The sequence below is a fragment of the Lissotriton helveticus genome, chromosome 1_1 (genome assembly GCF_964261635.1).
Source record: "Lissotriton helveticus chromosome 1_1, aLisHel1.1, whole genome shotgun sequence".
NCBI lineage: Eukaryota > Metazoa > Chordata > Amphibia > Caudata > Salamandridae > Lissotriton > Lissotriton helveticus.
The window spans coordinates 1,241,909,101-1,241,928,928 of record NC_136057.1 but is presented as its reverse complement, the minus strand read 5'-3'; the positions used below and the strand labels follow the sequence as shown (position 1 = coordinate 1,241,928,928).

Below are 19,828 nucleotides of genomic sequence, written 5' to 3'. Positions count from 1 at the left end.
AAAGTGTGGTAAAAAGTACCTGTTTGACCGCACCCTCGTAAGCACAAATAGTCAGGGCCTTTACCTATACTGGCCAGGAGGGGACCGGACATCTAGGCTCTGTGCAATACTTTCAGTTGTATCAGACGGAACCAATGGCTTATTGCCGTTTCTCTGGGGGACATCAGTGCCGTCTGCCAGTCCTCATCCTCCAGGCAACCCAGGTCGCCCTGCCATTTATCACGTAAAGTTTGAAAAGAGTCTGGCAGGTTATTACACAGTTTACGATAAGTGCGAGATATGGCCTTTGCCTGGAGAGGTTCGGAAAGCAGTCTGTCTTCAAGGGGAGAAGTGTCAGGGAGGTCGGAGAGGTCGAGTATATTTGTGAGAATAGCATGTCTAATCTGCGAATAGCGAAAAAGTTCTCCTTGAGCGAGTGCATATTTTTGTTGGAGGTCTGAAAATGTGAGAAGTTTCCACTTGTGGACAAGATCTCCCAGTGTAGATATACCAATTGTGTCCCATTTGTCGAACCCTAGTTGGAAGCAAAGGGAGCCGAGCCTCTGTGAGGACCATAGTGGCGTGGCTTTCGTGAAATTGTTGGCCCAGCCCAGACGTTTATTAGCCCTGTGCCATATGGCCACCGTCTGTGCCATTGGTCCCAGGTAGCGTTTCTTTTTAACCTTACTATAGAGTGCACCCAAATACCCTTCCCGTCCTGTTTGATATCTCTCTAAGTGGAAAGCTGGATTCGAAGGAGATCCATAAAGCCAGTGATTCGTGGCGACCAGCTGAGTTGCCCAGTAGTATAGGTGCATGTCAGGAAGGGCGATACCCCTGTCATACCGCCCCTTTGTGAGCTTATGAAGGGCTATACGAGGCGTGCTCCCATCCCAAAGTAGGAGGCGAAGTTCCCCTTCCTAAGTGTTAAAATAGGAGTCTGCGATGGGGAAGGAGCAATTTTGAAGAGCATATAAGAATCTAGGGAGGGCAAGCATTTTGAACAGAGCTGCTCTACCAGGGAGGGACAGGGGCAGTGATCTCCAGTGAGTGACATCGTCATGTAGTCTTTTGAGGGGACCCACCAGATTGCGGTCATAAAATATTTTAGGATCCGGTGTAATGAAGATGCCAAGGTATTTAAAACCGTCCGGGGCCAAGGTGATGGAGTAGCCCCGTGGCAAGATGGCCGGGGGGGGCCATGCAATACATACATTACTGATTTGGACCAGTTAATCGAGTAGCCAGAGCATTTCCCAAAGTTAGTGATGACGTGGAGCAGGCTATTGATGGATGCACGGGGTGAGGCTACATAAATAAGGATTTCGTCTGCATCGAGAGAGATTTTATTTACTGTATCTTCGCCCCATTTGAGACCTCTGCTAGATGAATCAGTACGGATCCAGTGGGCCAACGGTTCCAGGGTCAACGCAAACAGTAGTGGTGACAGGGGGCAGCCTTGCCTAGTCCCCCCATGCAATGTGAACAAGCGTGATGTATGATTGACCCTTACCTGTCCCAGTAAGTCTGTATATAATAGTTTAATCCATTGTTTAAATTTAGGCCCAAATCCGAATCTTGCCAAGACTTCGAAGAGATAAGACCACTCTATCGAATCAAACGCCATGGTGGCGTCAAGGGATTGTATTGCAGCGTCTTCTTGCAAATATGGCTGCCTTCCCATAACATTGTGTACCCAGCGAATGTTCAAAGCCGTATTACGACCTGGTAGGAAGCCCGATTGATCTTCATGAATCAAAGATGGGAGGACTGTAAGAAGTCTAGTCGCCAAAAGTTTAGCTAAGACCTTGGCTTCTGCACTAATCAATGAGATCGGACTATATGAACTACACTCAGTGGCTGGTTTATTCGGTTTGTAAAGGACCACTATGGAGGCCAATCTTTGGTCCAGGGGTAGGATCCCTTATCCCGGCTCTCCTCAAACATGTTCTTTAGATGGGGGGCTACTCCAAGGGTCATCCCCTTCAGGAATTCGATGGGGATGCCATTGGGTCCATGGCTTTCCCTGAATTAATAGCAAAGATGGCATTGCAGATTTCATCAGCCGTGATATCTGCGTCTAAAGCCTTTGTATCAATGTCCGAAAGTGTGGGTAAATTCATCTCCTCCAGAAGCTGACGAGACTCTTCCGAGGAGTATTGTGCCCTGGCAGTATATACATTTTCTAAGTGGTCTGCAAATGTTTCCGCTATATCTTCGGGATCTGTTACGTGTCTACTATTTGACCTAATAAGTAGTGGGACCCATCTAGCCCCTTGCTCTCACTTTTCCAGCCATGCCAGCATCTTGCCGGCCCGATCCCCCAGTTCATAGACCCGGTGTCGAGTCTATAGCAACCTTGCTTGGGCCTTCTCTCAAGTCATGGCCTTATATTCCAGTTGTTTGGTCCTAAGCTGACTAGCTGTGTCATCTGTGGGGTCTGTATTACGTGCAGATTCCATGCGGAGCAGATCACTTTCAATCGGAGTCAATTGCTCATTCCGTTTGCGTAGATACCCAACTTTTAGAGCTAGGACCCGTCCCTTAATGACCGCCTAGTAAGCCTCTCAAATTATAATGGAAGAGTCAACCGACCCCACATTTTTACTGAAATAATGATCTGTGTGTTCTATCAAGTCTTCCTTGATGTCAGGGATTTTGAGGAACCATGGGTTGATGATCGGTCCCCTGGTGAACTGCCTGTGGTATGTGAGCTCAACACTGAGGGGGGAGTGGTCTGAGATGCCACGAGGAAGTCCCTTAAGGCGCTGATAGTGTCCTATGTCTGCTGTGGGAATAAAGAAATAATTGATTCGGGACATGCTGTTATGTGCATTCGAATAATTTGTGAAGTGAGGGACGTTTGGGTGTAACGTTTGCCACAAGTCCTCAAGCCCCATTGCCTGTGCGAAGTCTGCCAGTTCCGACCCACGGCGGTGAGACTGCCTCTGGGAGTATCTATCTAGCTCGACATTCATAGTCCTATTGAAGTCGCCTCCCATGATCATCGTGCCTTGGGGGAGATCTAACAGTTTTTTGCCCAGATCCCGCAATGCTAACCCTCCCAATGCTGGCGGAAGGTAGGCTGAAATGACATTTAATGGCCTTCCCTCCCAAGTGTCCTCCTGCACCGCAAATCATCCCTGTGGGTCAGCCCAGGTGTTGGTTTGTGTAAGGGCCAGATTCTTCATTACTAGGATGCCCGTACCACTGGACCTGGATGTGAACCCCGCATGCACTAATAATTTGTCGCCCGAACGTTGGAGCGCTCGACAATTACTGCCCACCAAATGTGTCTCTTGTAGTAAGACCAGGTCTGGTGCGTGACGCTTGAGGTATTGCAGGACCACCCCTCTCCTTATTTTATTACCTAGACCATTTACATTCCAAGTCATAATTGACAGTGTTCTCTCTGGGGAATTCGTCATGGTGATGATTGAAAGAGAAGTAACCCGGACAGCCACTGGAGAGATCCGCACCCCCTCCCAATAGCCACTTCTTTATTCGCGGATGTTATGTGGGTTGCCACTCGGGGAGAGTAGGTGGTTCCCTGTGAAGTGCTCTGCTTATAAAAGGGAATACATTAACCATAAACATCCCAACACCCCCCCTCCTCCCCCCTCCCTGCCCCACTGCCAGCAGACTATCCACACCCCAACTAGGCAGAGTGCCCGTCGCCCACCCAACCATTTGCAGGGTACCTGGTTAACCGCCTGTGCCCCTCGCCAATAAACGACGTGATAGGATCAAAGTACAGTAAAACTTGAATTGTAACAATCCAGTCCTTGTTTTTGAACAAAGTAAGTCATTCAGCTTGGCTTGTGCATCTTATATGGTCCGGTGAAAACAGATATGAGGGTCAGAGAATCTCTGGTGACTTGGCACCTAGCTAAAAGCGAGGAGGGTTCATGTCATCAGTTGCTTCATTAGTCCAACAGTACGTGTTGTCTGTTTATAGCGAGAACTTGATCCCGAAGGATATCAGAGCGCTTTACAATTAGAGGCAAAAGTAACAAATCAGTACATTAGTCCAACATGGGGAATCTAACATACACCTGGGTGAACGAAGAATGTGCTAAACGATGGAGTACAATTACTCAAGGGGAGCAAAACTCAACAATCATGTACAGGAGCAACAGCCAAACCAAAAACAATAAGAACCAAGTCCTGTGCACACGTTTGTATAGTAATAGGTCCTGATGTCAGAACTCAACATCAAAACCAGTGTTCAATCGAATCAATAAATCTCAAAATCCAATTTCTTGCGTAGAAATGATTTATAGGTCAATCTTGATCAGTACATTTAAACAATAGCCAGCCGACAAGTGTTTCATCACACCGTGTAGAAAATGTGACTCATCAGGGCTGGGAAGGACATAAAGGGAAAGGGAGAAAAAATAAATAAATGGGGGCAAACTAAGACATTTTTAAACAATACTTTGAAAGGGTGAGAGGGAAATCGCCATATTAGCAAGTGGAGACCCTATGGTGTGTAAAGGCATTTAAATGTGACAACCAACGTATAACCGGAGAGACCAGGCTGTAATAGTGGGTGCAAAAAGTGGTATGAAAAAAGTTAAAATCTCCAGGCAAAGCGTACGGTATTGAGTAATTGATATGTTGGTAGTTGAGAGCGGTATCCATCCTAAGAGAAGACAACATTTTAAGCACATAAATTGTGACTAAAGTGTCGATGGTGGACCGGTATGTGAGGTACTACATGCAACGATTTCACACGTTAATAGATTTTCAGAAACACTCTGCACATGTGAGAAGATGCAACATTGCTGTGGCATAAGCTTCAAGTGTAACGTGACATATTACAGAGAAGAAATTTGTTACGAATAAAGTTCAAATGATCTGCACGATCGCTAGCAATAGTGAATATAAGGCATCTTCTACCGGTAAATGTACAAGAAGTGTGAGCCATTACTGCTGGACATAGGGAGGGAGACAACCCGTCACAGGTACATAAATGTAAAGCGATATCCAGATATTTAACATAACATTTCAAAATTGTGGCATATTGCTGGATAACATTGGATTGTAAGTAGTGAGAAAATAAGTTGAGTTCGGAAACAAAAAGGAAGAACCTCCTAATACTTGGTGTCAACCGGTCACGTATTATAGATGATTGTGCAAATTTGGTATTGACGGTTGATAGTATCCATGCAGTTAAACTGGCTACATGGTCGGAAAACATGATCTGTACATTGTTATTCTAAGCGAAAGAAACATCAAGTCTAAGGTACATAAAAGTATAGCTGCATCAAAGAATGTTGGATATTCTGTCTAACGTATGGCATGTTGTTGGATAACAATAGAACATAAATGGTGAGAGGATGACTAAGCTTTAAAAGGAGGAAAGCATGAGTATACTAAGTGGTGCTAGGTGACATAGTACAAACACTTGTGCATTACTAGATTTTAAAAAACTGCACGATTCAGGCAGGTGAAAACGGGTTCAAGGTCAGAGAGAACGGTCTGAAAGCCCTGTATGGCGTTATTCATAAAGTTCTTCCTTACAATTTTGAATGTATAGACGGCACAACAAGTTACAAAATAAAACGACAGTGCGTATACATGGTGATACACGTTAAAGATAATACAAGCAATAATCAATATTAATTATTAAAGTGTAGAAAATAGCGAGGAGAGGGGAGGCGAGATTAGTAAAGTAGCCATAAGTACCCTGTACCTGCAATTGTCTGTTGTAGTGGTGATCTGTGGGAAAGAAAAGAAAGGGGCCCTGGATCAGGAAGGCATACGGGATTAAAGGTAAGTGTAAAAGGAGCAGAAGAGACGCAAGGCTTACAGCAGAGGCCGTGTGATCAAAACCGGCTGCGAGTCTGAATAGAAACGGTGCAAAGACCATACCCTGCACGGCGGGTAAACCACATTTGGGATAATCTGGAAGGGAAATGCACGCGAGCATGAGTAAGGAGCTCGTCGTGATGCCGTGAGCTCCGGCTGTGGGGGAAAAAAGGGGCCAAGGCTTACCTTAGGTCTGAACTGAGGATCGCATGGGTCTGTGCGGAGAGTGTCCAGAAAAGGGTCCAGGTAGCGGAACTAAATGTTTAGGCGTGCTCGTGTGTTATAAACTCTGTAGCGCCGAGCGTGGTGTGGTGGGCGGAGTCTGTAACCAGGAAGCGCTGTAGAGACTAGAGCGCCAACCTGGTGTATTGGTTAGAAACAGAGGAGCCGCCGGTATGGCGGGATGCGTGGAAAAGCAGCTAACGGGCAATGCTGAAAAGGATAATGAAGGATGCAAAATTGTTCGGTAGACTGAGAATTGAAAACCGGGGTGTGGGTATAAAAACTGGTATGCATGATTACAAAAGGGTTTGGCCGTATCGCAAGAAATGGTAATCTGTGTGTATGTCCGTGTCGGACAGCACAGCACATGGGGAACTGGGTCTATCGGTCAGTCCAAAGAAAAATAGAAAAGAGTGTTGGTGATTGACTCAAGTGGTGGACTCCCACAGAGCCTGTGTTCCAGGGGATAATCGGAACGTGTCAAAGTACAAAGGGACATAGCGGAAAGGATAAAAGGGGATGGTGTAGTTAAAAAATGTGAGCAGAGATGGAGTGTAGGGTGGATAGACCGAAGGTCTAGGCAGCAAAGTCTCGTAAGGAAGAGAGATGCAGATTGTGAAGTAGAAGTGATAGAATAGTTGTGATGAAGGAGAGTATCCGGGAGGCAGGTAGAGGGTGGCAATGAGTACATATGTTATGCATTCTCATACAAGGTTAGTAACGTTTGATATATATACAGCATTCTATATTGACTAGGAATTTGAACAGAATACAGACAGTAGAGGATTGAGAGACATATTAAGAACCTAGAAAGTGTTGTAGCTCGTGGTTAACTGCTTGTAGGCGCATTATTCAAATGGCTTCCAATCTTCTCAGTTTAAGTTCACGGTTGCCACCTCTTGCATTGGGTTCCATGACATCGATCCCGTAGTAGCTCAAACTTTTGTTGGGACCTTGTGAGGCACAGGTGTTAATGTGCGAGGCCATCCGGTATATGGCATCTCCATTTTGCGTTGCCCGCACATGCTCCATGATTCTTTCTTTCAGGGCTCTGATTGTGCTGCCCACATAATATGTGCATTCTACTATGTAGATGACATACTTGGTGTTACAGTTAATGTTTCTGGTGATCCGAAACTTACGGTTCATCCAATCTGTGAACTCTTTGATGCCATTGCGTGCCCACTTACATGCTCCACAGCATCCGCATTTGTGGAATCCAATGGAGTGGCTATTGAGCCTCAAGGAAACGTCATGTAACATATTACTCCATGCTGAGAGCTCGCATCCTCCAACAGATACAGACGATCCCCTATGGTGAATTCGCCCGGGCGAGATGCAATTGCAGCGAAGACACCGAATTCCACAAATGCCTCACGGACATGGAGAAGATTTGCTAAACGGGGTTACAAACCGGCCACGATAGAAAAAGCAGCAGTAAGAATTGGAGTCAAAAGGGAGAATACGCTCATTTCTAGGACCGAAGGCATGTCCACCAAACAACAAGTGAGGGTGATCACGGACTACAACGAGACAAGTTTGATCATGAGGCAGAGTTTCAATAAACATTGGAAAACACTTCACTGATAACACACTCAAGGAACACATCAGCACTAAACCACAGTTCTCGTTTAGAAGAGGAAGAACTTTGAGGAACAGACTCAGTCCCACTGTTCCGCACAATACCACTACTCCCTCTTGGCTCAATACCCACTACATTGGATTCCACAAATGCGGATGCTGTGGAGCATGTAAGTGGGCACGCAATGGCATCAGAGTTCACAGATTTGATGAACCGTAAGTTTCGGATCACCAGAAACATTAACTGTAACACCAAGTATGTCATCTACATAGTAGAATGCACATGTAAAAAATATTATGTGGGCAGCTCAAGCAAAGCCCTGAAAGAAAGAATCATGGAGCATTTACGGGCAATGCAAAATGGAGATGCCAGATACCCGATGGCCTCGCACATTAACACCTGTGCCTCACAAGGTCCCAACAAAAGTTTGAGCTACTACGGGATCGATGTCATGGAACCCAGTGCAAGAGGTGGCAAAGAAGATTGGAAGACACTTGGATAATGCGCCTACAAGCAGTAAAGCACGGGCTCAACATTGACCACTAGCTACAATACTTTCTAGGTTCTTAATATGTCTCTCAATCCTCTGTCTGTATTCTGTTCAAATTCCTAGTCATATATAATGTTGTATATATATATATATATATATATATATATATATATATATATCAAACGTTACTAACCTTGTATGATAATGCATAACATATGTACTCATTGCCACCCTCTACCTGCCTCTCTGATACTCTCCTTTATCTCAATTCAATATATTTATTAAAGATTTGGAACTCCTAGGAGGTTCACATATAAAAAGCATTCATAGAAATACAAATAAAACAAACACATAACCGGCATAATCACAAACCATCGTAAAATTATCAAAAGCCTGCCTTCGATTAACTAAATTTCATTAAGTGGAAACAAACAATATTATCAGAAAGCCCTGATCATACAGTACTTGAAATGTTGCACATTACAACTCCTAAGACGATATAATGGACATTATATAAGCTGACAGTTCATTTAATAAAAACCAAAAGTTCCATTTCAACTAGAGAATCAATTTAAAATTAGAGACAAAGTAAAACATGGGCATTATCCGACCTGTGCAAAAAGCAATTCAGTAGCCACCAGCTCACAAGAGAGAAACCTCCTAAATCCCACTGCATATAAGTTTTTAGAATTAACAACAGAACATAGTGGGAAGCAAAAAGCAACCTAACCCTAATTATGAGAAAATAGCAGTTGATTGCTGCCTATCAATGTGCAAAATATAAATTAATAAAACTAAAGACTACTACAGATGGAGAGCTAGCTAAAAGGCTGACTAAGAGGATAGCGACCCATTTGAAAAGTGTACTAAAAAAGGCAAAATAAATTGAAACGTTTTAGTCCCACTGCTTCGTTTTTTGTCCAAAATTGATGATCTCAGGTTGGTGCTACATTTTATACACAGTCTTATAAAAACATCATTACAGCGTTAAAATATATACATAAATTCCTTTAAAATAATTAAATAATTTTACGCACACTGCTTCGTTTTAGGACAAAAGAGATCTCTAGCTGATGCTACGTATTTAACGGAGTTTTGTAAAAACATCGGACGGAGCCAACGATAACTGCTCGAGGCCAGTGCTGGACATACAAACAAAACATGGTCCAGAGTCTGGGTGCTCAGCATTCACAAATTACAAATGTTTCTATTATTCGGATTCTGAGACCAGTTTGCTGTAAGGTCATTTAAGGGCAGAAGATTAATTCGTCCTAAAATAAGTAAGCGACGAATGCTGTGTTCTCAGTTCCAAAATAAATATTTTTGTGCAATTCTCAGAGAGTTTGTCCTAATTATTAGTTTTAATCTTTGCTTAGAGTTACAGGATTGAATGTCTCTTTTATCGAAACTAATTCTGCCATTCAGGGTTTTTAGGAGAGACTTAAATCCTAATGATGGAAGGGTAAGTACTGATTCTTCTTGTATACTAAAGACTTTTAGTGCCAAAGAGAAATCACGGTGAAAGGAGTAGTTACCTGCCTTAACGTCAAATATTTTATGGCATAAGACACCTCTTAGTGAATCAGGGTCGCTATGTTTTAGCTGATAACCCCAACGTAGAACCCTAGATAAGCCTTGAGTATAGGATGTTATCAAACCAAATTCCAATCTGATTGCTGCCGTTGGAACTAAGGTGTTAAAATTACATATTTTTCGTAGTATCTGGCCTTCAACCTTGTCCAAAAAACTCCAGTCCTTAACAGGGATTGATTCTATCGTATAAAGCAGGGTTGGGGGATTTTTGCCTTAAAAACTGTCAATAAATGTACGAAATGTCTCCTACCCATAGCGCTGTAAAAAATGCGCAAGCCGTTGGCATGTGAAGTAGCTTTACTAGAGCAATGTGAAATGTGAGGATTATTTTTCAAGCTGCTTGTTAAAAGTTTCCCTAAATACAGGTATGAATCTACTACCTCCAGTCTTTCGGGACCGATTTGCCAATTAAAGTTATATGATTTTCTCCTTTTAAAACTTTTCAAAATTAAAATTTTACTTTTGGATACGTTTATTTTCAAAAAGTGGGCCACAGTATATTTTTGTAAGGAAGCCAACTTTCTATTCAACCCAATGGGGGTTAAGTCCATTACTGCTATATCGTCTGCGTATAGTAGACATGCAAAAGGATGGGTACTGATCTTCGGGGCATTTCCATCATCTTGAGCAAAGCAATCTGGTAAGTCTGCTATATATAAGGAAAATAGCAGCGGTGCTAACAAGCAACCCTGTTTGAGACCGTTTTCAGTAGGGATTACATTTGATAATCCTTGATTTCCACCCATTAATATCTTGCACCAGGTTTGCGAGTGGAGTGCTATGACCAAGGATAGCAGAGGGGGAGGCAAACCCATTTTTTGCAGTTTTCTCCATAGTAAAGGTCGATCTACCTTATCGAAGGCTGTAGAAAAATCAATGAAAGCCAAAAATACATTTGAATTACGATAGATTGTGTATTTTTCCTCTATTAATTTCAACATAAAAATATTATCTAGCGTAGAATGTTTTTTCCTAAAGCCTGCTTGCTCAATGGGGGAGTACTTTCTTCTCTACCACCCATTCTGTAAGGTGATCGAGAATTTTACGAGCAAATATTTTCCCTGTTGCATCCAGTAAAGCTATTTGTCGGTAATTACCTGGATGCGATCTAAGGCCCTTTTTGTATAGCGGAATTAAAATACTTCCTGACCAAGATGGTGGAATTTTTCCATTCGAATAGCAAAGGTACTCTCCTTTATCACAACTATTCTATCACGTCTACTTCACAATCTGCATCTCTCTTCCTTACGAGACTTTGCTGCCTAGACCTTCGGTCTATCCACCCTTCACTCCATCTCTGCTCACATTTTTTAACTACACCATGCCCTTTTATCATTTCCGCTATGTCCCTTTGTACTTTGACACGTTCCGATTATCCCCTGGCACACGGGCTCTGTGGGAGTCTACCACTTGAGTCAATCACCAACACTCTTTTCTATTTTTCTTTGGACCGACCGATAGACCCAGTTTCCCATGTGATGTGCTGTCCGACCCGTACATACACACAGATTACCATTTCTTGTGATACGGCCAAACCCTTTTGTAATCATGTATACGGTTTTTATACCCGCACCCAGGTTTTCAATTCTCAGTCTACTGTAAAATTTTGCATCCTGCATTATCCTTTTCAGCATGGCCCGTTAGTTGCTTTTCCACGCATCCCGCCATACCGGCGGCTCCTCTGCTTCTAACCATTACACCAGGTTGGCGCTCTAGTCTCTACTGCGCTTCCTGGTTACAGACTCCGTCCACCATGCCACGCTCGGCGCTACGGAGTTTATAACACACGAGCACGCCTAAACATTTTGTACCACTACCTGGAGCCTCTCCTTGACACTCGCCCCACAGACCCGTGCGATCCTCAGTTCAGACCTAAGGTAAGCCTTGGCCCCTTTTTTCCCAAAGCCGGACCACACGGCATCACGATGAGCTCCTTACTCATGCTCGCGTGTATTTCTCTTCCAGATCCCTGCCTTCGTTTTTGGTCACATCTGTCCAGATTATCCCAAATGTGGTTTACCCGCCGTGCAGGGAATGGTCATTGCACCGTTTCTATTCAGACTCTCAGCCGGTTTTGATCACACAGCCTCTGCGGTAAGCCTTGCGTCTCTTCAGCTCCCTTTACTCTTACCTTTAATCCCGAAAGCCTTCCTGATCCAGGGCCACTTTCTTTTCTTTCCCACAGATCACCACTACAACAGACAATCGCAGGTACAGGGTACTTTCGGCTACTTTACTAATCTCGCCTCCCCTCTCCTCGCTATTTTCTACACTTTAAAAACTAATCGCCATTACTGCTCGTTATTATCTTTAACGTGTATCACTATGTATACGCACTGTCGTTTTATTTTATAACTTGTTGTGCCGTCTATACATTCAAAATTGTAAGGAAGAACTTTATGAATAACACCATACAGGGCTTTCAGACTGTTCTCTCAGACCTTGAACCCGTTTTCACCTGCCTGAATCGTGCAGTTTTTTAAAATCTAGTAATGCACAAGTGTTTGTACTTACTATGTCACCTAGCACCACATAGTATAATCATGTTTTCCTCCTTTTGAAGCTTAGTCATCCTCTCACCATGTATGTCCTATTGTTATCCAACAACATGCCATACGTTAGACAGAATATCCAACATTCTTTGATGCAGCTATACTTTTATGTACCTTAGACTTGATGTTTCTTTCGCTTAGAATAACAATGTACAGATCATGTTCTCCGACCATGTAGCCAGTTTAATTGCATGGATCCTTTCAACTGTCAATACCATATTTGCACAATCATCTAAAATTTGTGACCGATTAACACTAAGTATTAAGAGGTTCTTCCTTTTTGTTTCCGAACTCAACTTATTTTCTCACTACTTACAATCCAATATTATCCAGCAATATGCCACAATTTTGAAATGTTATGTTAAATATCTGGATATCGCTTTACATTTATGTACCTGTGACGGGTTGTCTCCCTCCCTATGTCCAGCAGTAATGGCTCACACTTCTTGTACATTTACCGGTAGAAGATGCCTTATATTCACTATTGCTAGCGATCGTGCAGATCATTTGAACTTTATTCGTAACTAATTTCTTCTCTGTAATATGTCACGTTACACTTGAAGCTTATGCCGCAGTAATGTTGCATCTTCTCACATGTGCAGTGTTTCTGAAAATCTATTAACGTGTGAAATGGTTGCATGTAGTACCTCACATACTGGTCCACCATCGACACTTTAGTCACAATTTATGTGCTTAAAATGTTGTCTTCTCTTAGGATGGATACCGCTCTCAACTACAAACATATCAATTACTCTATACCGTACGCTTCCTTTGCCTGGAGATTTAAAACTTTTTTCATACCACTTTTTTTTTTCACCCACTATTACAGCCTGGTCTCTCCGGTTATACGTTGGTTGTCACATTTAAATGCCTTTACACACCATAGGGTCTCCACTTGCTAATAGGTGATTTACCTCTCACCCTTTCACGTATTGTTTAAAAATGTCTTAGTTTGCCCCCGTTTATTTTTTTGTTTCGCTTTCCCTTTGTCCTTCCCGGCCCTGATGAGTCCCATCTTCTACACGGTGTGGCGAAACACGTGTCGGCTGGCTATTGTTTAAATGCACTGATCAAGATTGACCTATAAATGATTTCTACGCACAAAATTGGATTTTGAGATTCATTGATTCGATTGAACACTGGTTTTTATGTTGAGTTCTGACATCAGGACCTATTACTATACAAACGTGTGCACAGGACTTAGTTCTTATCTATTTGGTATAGGCCTCTCCATACCAGTGCAGGGGTTGTTTGTTATTGGGGTTGTTTCCCCTGACCTGTGTGCACTGCGAACTTGGAAATCAAAATACTCATCTAAAATCAGACACGATTGAGCGCCACATTTTCCTGTCCATTAATCAAACCCATTCTCCCTCTATACAAACCAAAAACAATGATCATATACAAGAAAAACAATTGACACCATAGTATGTCCGATATGCCCAGAACTAAATTCTGGACGCTCAAAACTCACGCCCTTCATCTCTCAGCACTCCCAACCCATGTTCTGTCTCATTCCGCCTTCTCTCCACACGTGTAGCTTTTTCTGTATTCATGACTGCAAGGCAAGTAGGAGGGGGAGGAGCTCTAAGTTGGCGAGGTCCTTTGATGTGCTTAAGTGGCAGCTCTGTCTCTCACTTCATTTGTTAAACCAAGGCTTAGTTTCTGACCCTGTTTTAAGGGGCAACAATACACTCCAGTTTTGTAGACGACTTGTCATTTTTACATTGCTGTGTACACCTAGTATTGGAAGGAAAACACAGCCAATTTGGTCTGCTTCTGCCCTGCTGACGCAGAGATCTGGAACGATCTTAAGTGTAATTTTGTACTAAATCCTAGCAAAGGATATGCTGGAGACAGCTGCCTAGCTTTAAAATGTGAATTCTGAATTCTGCAGAGGCATTTTAGACTAGTTCGGATGGTTGGTAGTAGGTTCTCACACAACTATGTTCAATGGCATCAGCTGACTAATTGTTCCACAGTTAGCTTGGGTGTTAAAAATATACATTTTTCTTTGATTTTAATATATTGTTTCAATGATGTCATCAATGATTTATTTGTTCAAGCACACTTATTGAAACTTTTCTCTTTTAATAGTGGGAAAGAAGAAGCTGAAGATGATGAAGTTTTTATTGGTCCAATTGGCCATAAAGAAAAATGTGTTTCAGTTTGCGTTGATGCACAGAAGAGTAAGTCCGATGAGAACTGTCCACTAGAACTGAACGAAAAAGCAATGTGGAGTCCTCTAAGTGGTGACAAATTTGTGGAGATTTTTAAAGAAGCTCATTTGCTAGCACTGCAGCTGGAACAATCCAGAGAGACCCCACAAAACAAAGTAACTCAGTCGGCAGTGAAAAATCCAGCCATTGAAAAGTTTGTGCAGGAATCGAAATCCAAGCTGAATATCTTTCATAATGGACAGGAAAATGCTAAAACACCTATCCCGATTAAAAGGGAAACTTATTGTGTGAACGACAGCCCCTTTCATCTGCTCCCCCCTTCCATTCAGCAGCGATTGGAGTTTCCAGTTGAGACAACATGCCCATCTCCAACACGCTCCTCTCCATCTCGATGCAAGCCAAGCCCACTAAAAGCAAAAACTCCTCAAAAAACATCCTTGTTGCCAGCAGAAGCAGAAGCAAAAGAAAAGCCTAATGAAGTCCAAAGTGCAAAGCGCCCTACAGCAATTGGTGAGAAAAAATTAGCCCTGAGCAAGTTGCAGTCTACAAAGGCAGTCTCAAATGCAACAAAAAAACCGCACCTTGGCGTACCAAAGGTAACTAAAACTGTCAGGTTTGTTTTTGACTGTTACCCTTCTGTTTGTTGGCAGCACTAGCGGATTGCTGAATCTGTTTACAAATAAGACCAGAATTATTTTAAGAATGGCAAGAAATTACCAGGAAAATAATTTTTGTACATATTCAACATGCTCGCCCATCTTCTTAAACACACTTGAAATGTTAGCTCCTGGAGAGGAAGGCCTGTACCAGTCGTCATAGCAATAAAAGAGAAGGCCTGAACACCGTCTGGGCTGAGCTTATCTTTTACTATGGCTGCCTACGTAGCAGTTCCCCCTCAAGCCCTTACTAACGGGACTGGATCATCTTGTCTTAAAGCAATCTCAATGCAAGTAGTTTTTGCTGTTATCTGTTTGACTGGTACCACCTGCTCCTTTGCACAAAAGCGCAATGACCTTCTAGAGGCCTGCAATTGTTAAAGAGTTGTGTGTAAACATAATTTTTCATTGCCTTCTGTTATGGACATCTGCTTTCTCATTCATTGGAATAGGGAAGGATGGAGATACGTGAGCCATAGCATGCCTAACCCCACTGGTACCATATTCGCGTAGCTTAAAGCATTACTTCTGGAGTGCTTAAGAATGCTTGTGGGGATTGAAGACTAGATACTGCCTGAAGGGCCTTAGCTACTGCTGCCATAGTCTTGGGAGAATGTTTTTATGCCTTCACGGCAACATCCTCTTGAACAACTCCTCTAAATCCCTACTTTTACATGGCTGGCATACCAGACTCCTATTTCTATATCCGTATCCAGCTCCTTGTCAAGTCATCCATATAAAAGACTCGTTTTTGGGGTCTTGTACTTCTTAGACTTTTTACCAAGGTTTCCTGGCTGCGTTATTTCCAAGGGTTGTAAAAGCATGGCCCGTTTGTTGAATCGGGTACTTTTGGTGCCTCTCAAATTCTATATATATATATATATATTTTTTTTTTAAATATATGTATTCAATTTTATAACAAGAGAACCATAAACTGCTACCTTCATTTCAACATATGACCGGTCATAATTTTGTTGGGGCACAAAGGCTAACATTATGCAAATCTCCTTTTATTGCCCGCTAGCAGCAGCAACAAAAGAATTAAGAACTTTAAAACATTCCAGTAAAGTATATAGTCCAGTAACATGCAGCCATCTTCCTTATTTTGTTGCTGCTGCTCCCAAGGTAACCAACCTGTTTTTTTCCTTTATTAATGAAGGAGATTTGGCTGTATGGACGTGTTTGGGTGCACTCAGCTGTTGGAGGGGCATATTCTGATAGATACATCTGCCGTGTGGATTCCTCACCTTGTGAATATCCCCCTTGCGCCAGCAACGTTCGGAAATTTTCTACGTAGTATGCCGACGTGGGCGACAGCACAGGAGCACGGCATCGCGCGCGACTCCGTCCGACGTCACCGACCCCATATCAGGCCCACGCTGGCGTGATGACGTCAGTTCCCTTTTTTCCGCGTCTTCAACGCTAACGGTTTTCGGGATCTTCTGAGATACTTAGTATCTAGCTATTATTTAATTGTCACTGTTTCTCTTTTACGACTTAATTCTTCACCGAAGATGTCGTCGAGGAAAACAGGCTTTAAGCAATGTAGGTCTTGTGCCCGCATGATGTCTATCACTGACCCACATAAGGATTGTTTGTGGTGTCTTGGTTCGGATCACGACGTTAAAAACTGCAGTTCCTGTTTTAAAATGAACCCAAAGGCGCTTCGGGAGCGTGAAGGTTAACTACTTTTAGCGAAGGTAAAACAGGATACTGGAAGATATTCGAGATCGACGTCGAGACGATCGAAGTCGAAGCAAAGGTCTCGATCGAAGTCGAGATCGGCGTCGAGATCCAGAGCGGGTTCGAGATCTGGGGAGGAGTCGAGATCTAAAGCGAAGTCAAGATCCAGAGAAAGATCTAGATCTAGTTCTAAGTCGGCTTCAGGTCATGCTTCGAGCTCCTCGAGGAGAAAACATAAGAGGAGGAAGCACAGTTCAAGACATCATTCAGGGAAGGAATCCTCTGACTCGAAGAAAAAGTCTCACAAACACCGTAAGGACTTTGTCTCTCCTTCACCTGTCTTGTCAATCGAAGGTTCTCCGACTCCGGAACCTGAACCGAATCCGGTATCCTCACATCCTTCAGAACATGAAGAGGAAGAGGAGATGATTCCTCAGACTCCGGCTCCAATGGAGACTCCTGCAGACCCAGAAGGTCAGAGTGAGAATGTGTCGGGACAGCCTCCGTTGGAACATCCGGTAGGTCCGTACCCTCCATTTCCTGGTCCTGGTCAGGATCCCTCGCATTTTCTCAATGCGTTGTTTGGAGTATATTCCAGGGCGATGTACCCCGCTGGAGCGCCTGTTGGTCCCATGGGTCCATTATCGTACAATCTGGGTATTCCTCAGTCGTACGCCCCAGCTCCATTTATGCCTTTTATGCCGGCGCCTCTTCCACCTTGGCTCGGTACGGCTCCACCGAGGTCTTCGACTCCGCATACGGCTTCGCCGACTCCGGATCGACCTCGTAGTCGAGATCGAGGTACCACACCTGTCCATGATTCTCATCCTACTGCTCCGGCTACTCGATCGACGTCGGAACCGGCTCCGTCGGAGTCGTTACCGAATCCGTCGACTTCGATTGGAGTGGTCGAGACGAAGAGCTCAGCGTCTTCTCGAACAAAGGGATGAAAGTTCTGATGTGGAGGAAGGCGAACTTCCTGATCATGATGATGATTTCGATGAACTTCGGGATGCTAGTGGTCTGGAACTCTCTCCCGAGTGGGGTCTACCTTCGGCTTCGGATGCTCCATCTAGGGATGTGGCTCCCTATCACGTGGTTAAGAAGGCTGCTGATCTTCTCAACTTGAAGCTGCCCACAGTTGAGTACAAGCCCAACATCCTTACTGAAGTCTTGCACTCTCCCTCTTCAATTGTGGAACCTACACTGCCATTTACTGATGCCTTGACTGATCCAATTAAAGAGGTTTGGAAGAGACCATTATCTGCTCCTGCAGTTTCGAGAGCTATTGCAAGACGCTATAGGGTGGCTCCTGATGACCCTGCATTCCTTTCTTCACATCCATCTCCGGAAAGTCTTGTGGTACAGGCGGCTTGCTCTAATAGGGTTGCAGGCTCTTTCCCTCAAGTGCCAGCTGACAAAGAATCAAAGAAGTTAGATCAGTCTGCGAAGAAGACTTTCTCTTCTGGGAGCATGGCTCTTAAGTCAACAAATGCTACTTGCCTTTTAGGAAGGTATGTACATGCTCTGATGGACTCAGTGAAGCAATTGTCACCTAAACTTCCTGAGGAAGATAGGAAAAACTTTAATGAAGTGATCTCTGACACTCAAGCTGCTGCGCGCATGGTCATTCAGAGCGGCATGGACACTGTGGATTCTGTTGCTAGAATTATGGGTTCCTCTATTGCGATCAGGTGGGCCGCATGGTTAAAGTCCTCGGATTTCTCTGCGGATGTACAGTCTACATTGCTGGACTTGCCTTTTGAAGGAACTGGCCTTTTTGGTAAAAAGGCTGATGTAGCCTTGGAAAGGTTTAAGGACAGCCGTGCCACTGCAAGATCTTTGGGTCTACAGATAAGGGTCGACGACTAGAAAATTCAGAGGATTTGGTAGATCTTCTTTTCGTCCCTTCAAGCAAGGTCCACAACAGCAGCAGCAGCACCCTCTATATAAGTCCTATAGAGGTAGACAAAAGGGTCGTGGACGTCAAGTCTCCTCTTCCTCCACTTCCTCCAATAATGCCCAGCCCCCACCCGCATCAGCAAAGCAGCCCTAGATCCATCATTCTGGATCATGTAGGGCCAGTAGTGGGTCGTCTTACTCATTTTCTACGAGATTGGGAATCGGTTTCATCAGATCTTTGGGTTCTCAATCTCGTAGAGAATGGGTATGCTCTTCCTTTTCAGGAGTTCCCTCCCAATTACCCTCCTTGCCAAGGTTTTTGTTCGGAGGACCACCTGCTTCTCCTGCAGGAGGAAGTCCTGGCACTGTTTCGAAAGGGTGCAATAGAGGTGGTTCCAGAGCAGGAGAGGGGTCAAGGGTGCTACTCCCGGTATTTCTTGATTCCCAAGAAGGATGGCAGGCTTCGGCCGATCCTGGATCTCAGGGTTTTGAACCTCTATCTCAAGCAGGAGAAGTTCAATATGCTCACCCTTGCTCAGGTTCTTCTTGCGCTGATGGAAGAAGACTGGATGGTGTCAATCGACTTGCAGGATGCGTATTTTCACATCCCAATCCTGAAGTCGCACAGGAAGTATCTCCGTTTTGCGGTGGGATCGCAGCACTACCAGTTTGCGGTCCTTCCCTTTGGACTTGCTACTGCGCCTCGAGTTTTCACCAAGGTGATGGCAGTGGTGGCTGCGCATCTCAGAAGGTCAGGGATTCCTGTATTCCCTTATCTAGACGACTGGCTGATCAAAGCAGAGTCGCCGGAGAAGGTGCTCCATCATCTGCAAGAGACAACTCAGTTGTTACACAGGTTGGGTTTTTCGATAAACGTACCCAAATCTCACCTGGTGCCCTCCCAGCGCAACCTGTTCATAGGTGCGGTACTGGACACTACTGTATGTCGTGCATTCCCTCCACCTCAAAGGATTCACGACATTCAGGAGATGATTCCTTTATTCTGCAATGGAGCGGTCGTTCCGGTCCTGAAGGTTCTTCGCCTGCTCGGTCTGATGGCTTCTTGCATTCTGTTGGTCAGTCATGCACGCTGGCACATGAGGGCACTCCAGTGGTGCCTCCGCAGGCAGTGGTATCAGCACAACGGAGATCTCAGGGAGTCAGTGAAGATCTCC

General features: G+C 44.0%; 1 protein-coding gene across 2 annotated transcripts in view; it reads left to right on the top strand.

The window, feature by feature from the left end:
* The window catches only part of GTSE1 (G2 and S-phase expressed 1), a 354,076-nt gene that overhangs the window by 96,337 nt on the left and 237,911 nt on the right, over nucleotides 1-19,828 (top strand). For both annotated transcript variants that reach the window (XM_078679841.1, XM_078679849.1), the window contains exon 4: nucleotides 14,330-15,008. In XM_078679841.1, coding sequence (XP_078535967.1) covers nucleotides 14,330-15,008 — 679 coding nt within the window. The remainder of the gene's footprint in view (nucleotides 1-14,329; nucleotides 15,009-19,828) is intronic.